The 11,522-nt window shown below is 31.1% G+C and overlaps 1 protein-coding gene across 1 annotated transcript; it reads left to right on the top strand.

Moving 5' to 3' along the window:
• The first annotated feature begins 2,937 nt into the window (after positions 1-2,937).
• LOC105140663 (rac-like GTP-binding protein RAC13) lies at positions 2,938-4,817 on the top strand. The gene is made up of 7 exons (XM_011047574.1): positions 2,938-3,225; positions 3,325-3,412; positions 3,578-3,687; positions 3,810-3,873; positions 4,092-4,156; positions 4,229-4,294; positions 4,437-4,817. The coding sequence occupies exons 1-7, from the start codon at positions 3,127-3,129 to the stop codon at positions 4,533-4,535; spliced, it is 591 nt and encodes a 196-aa protein (XP_011045876.1). The 5' UTR covers positions 2,938-3,126; the 3' UTR covers positions 4,536-4,817.
• Positions 4,818-11,522: the final 6,705 nt, after the last annotated feature.

Here is an 11,522-nt window from a genome sequence, read left to right as displayed (position 1 = left end):
ACAAAGATTTTAGGTTATCATAAGAGTAATTATTAGAGGATATACATTAAAATTAAATTTGAGAGAGATTAAAGTTAGATAAAGTGATATGTGATAAGATTGAATTAAAAAAATAAATATTTAACGATTAGAATGAAAAATTTATTTATTTGTTGAGAAATTGAGGTTAAGGTTATGGATTTTACTTAGTCATGAATTTTTACTTAGTTGTTATAAGATCAAGATTAAGATTATAAATTGTCATTAGTTAGCCTTAAGAAGGTTGGCTAAAGTGATTATCATATGATTATTTGATAAAAAGTCCTATAAACATGATTATGCTGAAGTTATGCTGAAGTTATATAGTAATTTATTTTAAATAAAAAATCAAATGAAGGATTTTCAAAAATATATATATGAGAAATTGTAAGGTAGTTGTTGACGAGTCTCTCTAGATGGTGTTTTTAGTCTTTAAGGATTTTGAATTATAAAAACCTCATTATGTTTTGTTTTTAACTAAATTAGTTGATATTAAATCCCAAAAATTATTAATAACTGTCATTGTATATATTCAAATCACTATAGTTAGGGGTCATTAGATGACATATATAAAGGTTCAATAATTTTTTAATTGTTTTGTGTTATTGAATAATCAAGAATGAAAGAGTTTGTAAAACAAAACATATTTATATAGGTGGAAATGAGAAAGTTGTCTCTTGAAAAAAAAAAAAAAACTCCAAGAACTAGTGTGATTTTTATCTGGGTTAAATATTATTATTGCAAAATCATGTTAATATAACCAATGACGAGGTGACCCAAACAATGGTGATATACAAAAGAATGTTTAAAGTAGAGGATGATTTTTGATCAATATCTAAACTTGAGAACAAATTTTTTTTAACACGAAGGGGATTGATGCATGAGCTATTTTTGAAAAATAAATATTTTTTTAGTTAATTTGATTGTTTTTTTTAATTTTTTTCTATTTTATTTTTTTATTCAGTATTATAAGTACTATTAGGGGTTTCTGGTTTTTAGACAATATAATATAAAATTAAGTACTTTTAGAATTTCTTAATATTTAAGGGTCTTAATTGTTTTCTATTTTATTTTTTTTATTCAGTACTATTAGTACCATTAGGGGTTTCTAGTTTTTAGACAATATAATATAAAATTAATTACTTTTAGAATTTCTTAATATTTAAGGGATTTTGCTTATAAATTAAAATGAACTCCATTATTTTTCGTTACCGGATGCGTCATTTTCAGGGGCGAAAGGGAAACATAAATCTTGCTTTTAATTTTAGTAAGCTACTTTATTCGGAGTGCTGTGTCTTTGGTGTGTTGTTCTTCGCTGGGCCAACTGGACCAGGAATGAATTACAGGTTTGGCGTTTGAGGTCCCCTGTTTTTGAGCGATGCTTGCTGGAATTGCTACTGGCTTTAGCCCTTTGTGAATGAATGTAATACTACCTTTCTCAATGGAATTAGGTCATGACATTTTCCTTTAGTCATTAACACCTAGCCCACCTTTTCAAGCAAGAAATACAGTGAATGCTTGAAGTATTGAGTTTTATGGTTCGTAGAGACATATCAGGATGATTATGAAAAGAAGCTTTCCATTCTCCAAGAAAGGTTAAGACACTATTTGAAATTATGATAATGATAATAATTTAAAGTATTTTTTATTTAAAATAAAGGTTAAGACACTATTCGAAATTATGATTGTGATAATAGTTTAACGTATTTTTTATTTAAAAATATATTAAAATAGAGTTTTTTTTATTTTAAAAAAATTATTTTTAATATCAGTACATCAAAATAATTTTAAAAAATAAAAAATAATTTATTTTAAATAAAAAAACTTAAAATGTCTAGAAACATGATTTTTACCATGTTCCAAACACTAACTAAATCATATGTGGATTTCTTCATTGTCTCTAACACAAAACAACTGGAAGTACTAGTTTCAGGCAATATAAGCACTGCTAGATCGGTGGTTGTGAGGTTTAACCTTGGGATGTTGGCCTTCAAAGCTTTTCTCGAATAAAATAACAAAATGCCTTTGAAATTGTCTCAGAATTATGAATATTGCATACAAAAAACCATAATGATTGGATATTTGAAAGATAAAGTAGTTTCTTTTTGAAATTGTCCCAAAATTTCGAATATTGCATACAAAAATCCATAATAAATTTGAAATATATGGTTTAATAATTCGAATAGAACTATAACTGAATGTTTCCAGCACAAAGTTGAGTTGTAGCTGTTTAAATTTATACTTTAAAAAGCTTTTTCTTGGAAAATGCTTTGTCTTTAATTTTTTTTTAAGCAAGAAATTCAAGACGACACCTTAATTTTGCAGCTCTTCTGCTTACGAACGCTCCTTTTGCGCATGCTTATGCATTAGCATCTGAATTCATATTGGAAAAAAAAAAAAAACTTGTAGCAGCTGTTTCTATACTCTACTAGCTTACATGGTAAAGTCCAGAGCCCTTTATGTCTGGACTTCCCATTCCTTTACAGGTTTTGGCCCATCAATTGTTGTTTTCAGTTTAATAGACTTTATAACAAAGATTACGGTAGACAGTGGACAGGTAACCTAAACTCTGTTTTTTCTACTTTGGACCTAAGCAGAAGACATCAGTGGGATCAGGCAAGCTAATCTGATCTACGCTCTAAGCTCAGATATGCACAGGCCACCAATAATGATGGCAACAGCCATAAAACACTTTAAGATTACAACTTTTTGACCTCTTTTGGCCAACTCATTTTTATTTCCTGTTAATTTCCATCATTGCTGCATTAGTTAATCAAGCAATTCTTTCCTTGTCGTTATCATTTGTTGCTTCCCTTCTCTAACACTTAACCACCAACCAGCACCAAACCTACTTAATTTGTTACCCACATCTTAGCTCTGGCCTTGCACTTAAAGAAAAGAAAAGCTTTGCAACAATCATTTTAAATTGGATGAGTTAATGCTCTAGTGGGTGATGTTAGGCTCATAGATTGTATAAGCCAGCCTCTCCCTTTAAATATTCGTACTTAAGCTACTTCTTTACTTATTATACATTTTGTTATATATTTGTAAGAGCAGAGAAATAGAACATATGAAGAGTAGCAGCAGCTTGGCTTAGGGATCAAGAAAATGAGCACAGCAAGATTTATCAAGTGTGTGACTGTGGGAGATGGGGCTGTAGGAAAGACATGCATGCTCATTTCCTATACTAGCAACACCTTTCCAACGGTACATTTTTTAGTCTTCCCTGTGATGGATTATTTCAATATGAAGGCATGAAGTTAATTCCAATGTTATATTATGCTTTTGTTTCTTTTTTCTGTGTAGGACTACGTTCCTACAGTGTTCGACAACTTCAGTGCTAATGTGGTGGTAGATGGTAGTACAGTGAATATTGGATTGTGGGATACTGCAGGTAAGTTCCTCGTATTTTCTTGATTGAGATGCGAATTGGATCCATATAGCCAATCTGGAGTAGTTTCTGGATTGACCTGACTTCAATTTTGTTAAGAATGCCATAGAAGTTATCTTAAGTTATACCTTTTGAAATCTTTGGGTGATGAATTGTGCCTTATTGCAGGGCAAGAAGACTATAACAGGCTAAGGCCACTGAGTTACAGAGGAGCTGATGTGTTTTTACTGGCCTTCTCTCTCATTAGCAAGGCCAGTTACGAGAACATCTATAAAAAGGTTATTTCCTTTCTGGTCTAAAATTTATTTTGTTCTCATAATTGTTTTAAAAACTTTTCTCAGTTTAACACCTTCATCTAAATAGAAATTTGACTGATATTGCTGTATTCATCACTAAGCAGTGGATACCTGAGCTAAGGCATTATGCTCCAAATGTGCCAATTGTGCTTGTAGGAACCAAGCTTGGTAAGCAATACCATCATAAACCTGAACAATCATGGTTGGAAAACTTTCTTGTAAATGAAAATTCATTTGCATATATGTTCAAAAGACTCAAGAGAATGTAAATTTGTCTTGCATCTGCGTCTGTATTTGTTGTTTCCTCGGTCACTTGTTGTTCGTATCTGATCTTTCACCAATGTTTCAGTCACGTCTGATTTTATAGTTTTGCCATCCACTTGCAGATTTGCGAGAAGACAAGCAATACATAATCGATCATCCTGGAGCAACAACAATAACAACAGCTCAGGCATGTCATCCAACTTAAGAGTTACGAAATTCCTTTAACTGTTGACTTCCTAAATATGAGATTGACGTGCAGGGTGAAGAATTGAAGAAAATGATCGGTGCTGTAATTTACATAGAATGCAGTTCCAAAACACAACAGGTAAATTAGAGATACTTCAGATATTAAAACTCAATTCAAGATGCGAGCATTATCTTAAATCATCTACAGCATATCATTAAAGGGAAAAAAACCCTCTTAAAGTGTTCAAGAGTGTAATTCTTTCTTGATCCTTGCTTTTCAGAATGTGAAGACTGTGTTTGATGCTGCAATAAAGGTTGCTTTGCGGCCACCAAAACCAAAAAAGAAACCGCGCAAGCAAAGAACATGTGCTTTCCTCTAGTCCCTTTCAATTTCATGCCATGAATTTGCTTTACTAAATTTTTCAAAGGAATACAGTCAATTTTTATTGAATTACTTATTTTACAAGGGAGTTCCCTTTGGAGCTATGTAACATCCACAGGGAGGACTTCAATGCCTAAAGTTGTAATATGAGTTTTGTACATCAGTTCAATTTTGTTCCCTTTTTTTTTCCTTTTTCCTGTAACCATTGGCTAGATTGTTCTGCATAAGCTATAAATCTATTGCTCATGCCTTGCCATGAGAAAAGGGTTGATATGATTCATATGAGAGCATCAAGTATAAACAATGATGTAAGAACAATTATTGAAACCAGCAAGGCTGCTTGTTCACGTAGCTTTGGAGGTGGCACTCAGCCAAAGGTTCTGGTTTTGGCAGCAATAAAGCGACAATACCCAAAGAATTTTAAACCCAAGTCAAAACGCAGCCGTGTTCTAACGAGATAGCAGCTCATATCCTGACCCGGCCTGCTTGGGCAACGGTGCCAACTGCCACGTCTCCAGGCTCAGGGGACGTTTGAGATTATTACCTCTCAAGTACTTTGGCATTTTCCTTTAATTTTTTTCATTTTAAATTAATTTTTTTAATATTTTTATATTTTTTTTAATATGATGATATTAAAAATAATTTTTTAAAATAAAAAAAATATTATTTTAATATATTTTTAAATAAAAATATTTTAAAAATTAATTATTATTATATTTCTAAATAGCATGAATAAAGTGAAGCTTGATGAAGAATCTTGACACTCTCCAAAACGTAACAAGAATGTTTCATAATTAAAGAGGCCAATGTCAACTTACAGCGTGTTTTGTATTGTAGCAGCTTTTAAAAAAAATAATTTAATAAAAAATATTTTTTATAAAATTAATTTTTTAAAAAATTGATATTTAGTTAAAACTATAGTTGAAGTTGTGGTTTTTTTTTAAAAAAAAATCTTGTGTTTGGTTAAAAAAATGTAGTTGAAATTATGGTAGAAAAAAAAGTAATTTTGTGTTTTGTAAAACTGTGGTTTAAATTATAATTAAAAAAATAATTTCTTGTGTTTGATTAATATGGTTTGTGTTTTATATTTGATTTGAATTAATTAAAAAGACATATATAGACACATATATATAATTCCAAAACATAGGTGTTTTGTAATTATGATTACATAACAAAATTAAATATCCTTATACATTAATGTACTCCTTTATTGTTCCATCAAACTATTTGCAATTCCATCGCGTACAAAATCCATACGTGAAGGCCTCTATGAGCCTTGAACGGCCAAAGCCTGAACAATATCAGGTAAAAAATCATCTGGAATTAAATTAGTTATAGGTTGTGATCATACTAAAAAAAACTGCATCATCTTTAGTTATGGGTTGCGATCATACTAAAAAAAACTGCATCATCTTGCGATCTCCTTCAAATATAGTTATGGAGTGCCATTGATACAACTATAATCTCAACTTGTGTTTTGTATGGATAAGCCGACATGTTTTGCAAAAATTTTCACCTCTATTTCCATACCCCAAAAGAACGTTCGATCACGTCACGTAGTGACAAGTATGCACGATTAAACATTTCTTTCTGACCATATAATTGTTCACACCGTCTAAATTCTTGGAAGTGATACCTCTCGCCTTTGTAGGGACCTAAATACCTAAACTCGTTTGGATATCCAACATCAACCAAATAGTATTTTCTTGTAAATAATAACATAGTAATTAATAACATAACTTTTTTTAAAAAAAATATTATATTCCTTCAATTACCAAATCTTCAATTTAGTCAAAATCACAACCTTATAGAGGTTTTGGAAATTTGATATTGCTATTGACAATAGCCTCAAGAAAAATATGCATATCGTGTGCACTGCCTTCCCATCCTGCCCATATGAACATGAATTGCTTGTCGAAACTACAAACGGCCATGACATTTTGTGTTAGTACACCTTTTCTTCCAATAAATGGAATTTGACTTTCAGATGATATTTAGGTACAGGCATGTGTTCCATCAATGGCACCGACACAATTCTATAACCCACAAAAACATTAAGTACTCATAAACATTTATAACATATTTCATTCTTATTTAAACAACTTAATTAAAAAAAAAATTCATCTTACCTTGAAATGTGGCATAAATCTTGGATTCATAGCAATTTCTCTTGGTGTGCTCGTAAATTATGGATCTACTAGTTTTATGACTTCCACAACAAACAAACATAATGATTTAAACACTTTTTTAAAACATCTACTAATAGTTTCACCTGAATGTTGAAATCACTCCTGCACTTATATATTTGATGCCCCAACTGCTATTATAAATAGAAACAGTCATATTTTCAATAACGCTAATTGTTCTTGACGGTTTTAAGCCATAGTGCTTTTCTAATTTAGTGCACAAACTCAACAAAGTGGTTGCGTCCATCTTGAACATGTTAACACTTTATTTTCAATGACCTCTTAAAACCTCTATCAACCAACGCATCCCTGTATTATACGAAACCATATATGGTTTTTTATACATATAATTTATATAATACATGTTTATAGCTCCAGCTGTGCATATAATTAATTTTTTCATATAAAAATTCCTCATTAAAATAAATTTATCGTCATCATCATCATCATCGTCACTGTCATCATCACTATCATTGTCACTGCCATCATCACTGTCATCGTTACTCTGTCATCGTCATCGTCATCGTCACTGTCATCATCACTATCATCGTCACTGCCATCATCACTGTCATCGTTACTATCGTCGACGTCGTTTCCATCACTGTCATCTCCAACACCAGAAAATGAGGCACCACTACCTTCACAATTAGGATAATTAATGTGGTCTACAATGCAGTTCATTACATTATCATAATTACCATCGAAATCCCCATTAAATATGCCATTAAACCGTGAATCATCCATAACTTCAATTACATGAAAACAAAAAAAAAATATATGTTGTTAATAAAAATATATAAATAATTAAATATCATTTAATAAAAAAAACTATCAAATAGTTGGTGCAATATAAGTTTTTCATACCTGTAAAGCTAACAAAAACAGTGTTTCACTTGCTTGTATGAAGGTTAAGGTCTAAGAGATTTGTTATGAAGCAAAAAAGTTCTTTGAAAATTAGCTTGCAAACAATCCTCTTTATATAGAAAAAACTCAGTGCTTTTTACATCTCTTTCACAAGTTATTTTATTCAGCTTTCAATATAAGTACATTATCGCATTATCGCATGTATAGACTGTAAACTGTACATATAATGTTAATTTTACACTAATATATTCTGACATGTATTTTTTCACCTTTTGTTCTCATTCAATTATTCAAGATTCCTTGGCCCACTTTTTTCTTCTTTTCTTATCACCATGACAGTGAACACCAACATATACAGAAATCATTTAAAAAGCAACAAATATTGTATTCCAGGAACTATAAGTGGAGATTCAATTGACACCTCACAAAATAAACACAATTTATATATATGAACTCCAACAGCAACACACCAAAGAGAGCAGCATGTATTCCAATAATCGGTGACAAATCTAGCAGCTTAAATAGCATTTACAGTGGCACATACAGATATATTTCATACACTGGCTCCTATGCACACAGTAGCTGAGAGAATATTCAAAACTCACTTGCACACAATAGTTGAAACAATAATGTAAACAACAATGAATAGCATTAACAAATAAGGCATCAACTTCCATCAATTCTTATGGTAGAAAAGAAAACAAATACTCCTTGTCATACTATACAAGCACACAGTAGCTTCACATGGTATCTCAATTACTTGCAGCTTTTTTATCACCATGCAGCACCCATCAACTCATGGCAAAAAAAAAAAACAAACAAATGTTTATACAGTAGCTGCACATGGTATATCAATGAATGTAGCTTCACACATAAGGCTGCAGCTCCCATCACCTAATGGCAGAAAAGAAAACACACCAACATTTCACATAATAGTTGCACATGGTTTGTTACAATTACAGCTAGACACACAAGGTAGCAGCTCCCATCAACTTATGGCATAAAAAAAACAAACAAACAAGGCTATACATGACATATTATAATAAAACATGTATTTTAACAGCAACACTCAATATTCAAGACCTTCAGGGAACAACACAGTGAAGGAAAATTACCAACAAATTCAATCTAATGGTCAACCATTTAACATTAATAACAATAGAAGTGACAGTTTTAATTCATCGATAAAATACAATATTAAAAACCAACAATATTCTCATACAAGTATATTAGCTCCCAGAAAGCTGTTTAATATAAATATAACAGTAATCAAATTATAGCAAATGGAAATGCCCAAATATCTCAACACAAAATGTGAAAAAATACAATGACTTGGATAAACTTGGGCAATTGAAAAAAGAAAAACTCTTTTTTAAAATCGACATCCCATTATTCTACAACAATAAAATAAATATGTATAAATACATTAAGTAAGTGAATAGTTAATTGATTAACGGTTAAGAAAATGTAATAATACTATGTCAACTAAGCACGTTTAGTGCGCGCATACATTTGTTGTAGTCATCTCAACTTCTACTCCTTATCACCTATACTAGCCCACATTTCTCTTTTCCTTCTTAAACTCAAATACTCCGTAGCAAAGTCGTGGAACTCATCTTCAATTGAAACTCCAGGAATTGAGTGCAGCTCAGCCATCACCTAGCGAATACTATAGCCTTCATAATCCATATTAACAGATATGGAATCATTCTTAGTCGATATACTCTCAAATAGATGATTGCATTTTGACAGCAGCTGAACACCAATTCCAAATGTTTTCTTCTTTTTACCTCGCACATCATAATGATCTTGTTCTTTTCTTTTGCCACCACCTTTTGTATTGTTGCTGCTAGATATATGTATCCCTTCAACCATTTAAGCCATGTCAGTCTGGAAATCTGGAATCACATCTTTCTCCGAATCACTGCTACCCTCTTCCAAATCATCATGAGCAATGTCGGCATTGCTTGTATCAGGATCAACATCACTGCCAGCAGGTACACCTGATGAAAGAGGCCATGCAAACACTCTAGTTGCAATAATGTTGGAATACATTCGGTTAAATTTATTCTTTAAAGATGGCTCAATATCGACATGTCTAAATTTTTTGGCTTTTATAATTTCCTGCATATAAATTAAATCAAGTAATGAAGGATCAAGAATAGTAAAATTTTGGTGTTGGAATTTGACAACAATAAAAGAAATTCTTAGGATGACAAGGAATGCACCTGAATTTTTTGTTTCCATTACTCATCGCTAGCTGAAATTGTGCCTAATTCACTATTCTAGCCAACACCAGTTTCAGAAACCAGCTTATTCCATATCCTCTAATCCTTTTTGCATCCATCCCATTTGTTTTTCAATTGTGTTTTAGTGAATGCATGACCAGTTTATTCTTTGAATGATGTTATAAGAAATTTCCACCCTATTTTATCAAAATGAGTATTAGATCTCATTCCTATATCAATTGCCTTAATGCATATATCACAAAATATATGCAACATTTTCTTTGTCTAAGTAGCCTTATCAAAAGATTAAAAACCTTCCATGATATCTATTAACACATTTAACAAAAGTTTGAAATCAATCAATGATATCAATTACATTGTGGCACATACATTAATCGTGGACTAAAACAATAATAAAACACTCAATGTTCAGCATTTAACAAAAGTTGTATGGTTAGCAATAAACATTAACCATGTATGTATTTGAATGAGAATGTTCCCATTAATTTGTAATCAAAACTAATTGAAACCCATTAATTTTTAAATGTTTAGAAAACTCAGTTTCAACTATGATATAATATTTGAATTATCAAGCAACACTTCATTATCATCATGCTATTTGGAAGCTAAAAACAGAGGGGAAAAAACAAACAGAACATAATCTATTTCTACATTCAAAGTAACTTAGCTTTCTTTCTCAACATGCAAACACATAAAAGGAAAATCAAAATTCTAATTTTGGATACTCAAGTAGAAATAAAAGTAATCCTATATGACATGCAAATACGACACTCATTACGATTACAATAAACATACATAGTAAAGAAATCTATGGTTGCTCAAACAGAAATAATATCAATGTGCATAGTAAACATATCAGACCATAAAGAATAATATATAAATGAAATTTCAAAGCATCACATTGTTTCTAGTAAGCAAATAATCCAGCAGTAGCACTATTAGCTAGTAGTAGACATTAAAAAAAAAACTAGATTTAAACAAAGAACAACAACAGACAAGCAATACATAGAAGCAATTAAATTTTGCTAAATTCAAAACAATTGATGACAGCACAGTAAATAGAAGACAATCAGCAACAGCCATGAAATTTGTCAATTGCAGAACACACAATATTTGATCATGCAGATACATAAACATGTAATTTTTCATTTAAAAAATGAAAATGGAGATAAGGCAGGAACTTACCTTAGTCTATCTCTTTAGGTGTCCAAACCAGCACGGTTGTATAGCTTTGCCCTGCAAACAAATACAATGGCGATCCAAAACATAAATTAGATTTTGAGCTACAATTACTACAAAATTGACATGGGTAACACAGTACACAGAAGCATCATAGAAATACAGGTTTTTAAGTAAAAAAATAAATTAAAAACATATGCAAAGCAAAAAAAAGTAATGAGATTTGTTATAAATTCAAAAATTTGATGAAGGCACAGTAAATAGAACACAAGCAGCAACAGTAATGAAATTTGTAGATCAATTCAACAATTGCAGTGTTAATAGTAATTGAGCATGCAGCAGCATAGACATGCAATTTTTCATCTAAAAAAAATGAAGATAGAGATGAGGCAGGAACTTACCTTAGTCTCTCTATTTGTTCTGAAACCACCACGATGCTGTAGCTTTGTTCTGCAAAAACAAAAACAATAGACCTATTACAGAAATTAGATTTTAAGCAACATGTTA

This window comes from Populus euphratica, unplaced genomic scaffold, assembly GCF_000495115.2.
Source record: "Populus euphratica unplaced genomic scaffold, PopEup_1.0 scaffold112.1, whole genome shotgun sequence".
Classification (NCBI taxonomy): domain Eukaryota; kingdom Viridiplantae; phylum Streptophyta; class Magnoliopsida; order Malpighiales; family Salicaceae; genus Populus; species Populus euphratica.
The sequence above is the reverse complement of the archived record's forward strand: the minus strand, read 5'-3'. Positions and strand labels throughout refer to the sequence as shown.

Bases quoted from the DNA above. Each gene is read 5' to 3' on its own strand.
- LOC105140663 (XM_011047574.1), top strand. From the start codon at position 3,127: ATGAGCACAGCAAGATTTATCAAGTGTGTGACTGTGGGAGATGGGGCT. The intron at 3,226-3,324 runs GTACATTTTTTA...TTTTCTGTGTAG, and splicing joins CTAGCAACACCTTTCCAACG to GACTACGTTCCTACAGTGTT. The intron at 3,688-3,809 runs GTTATTTCCTTT...ATCACTAAGCAG, and splicing joins ACGAGAACATCTATAAAAAG to TGGATACCTGAGCTAAGGCA.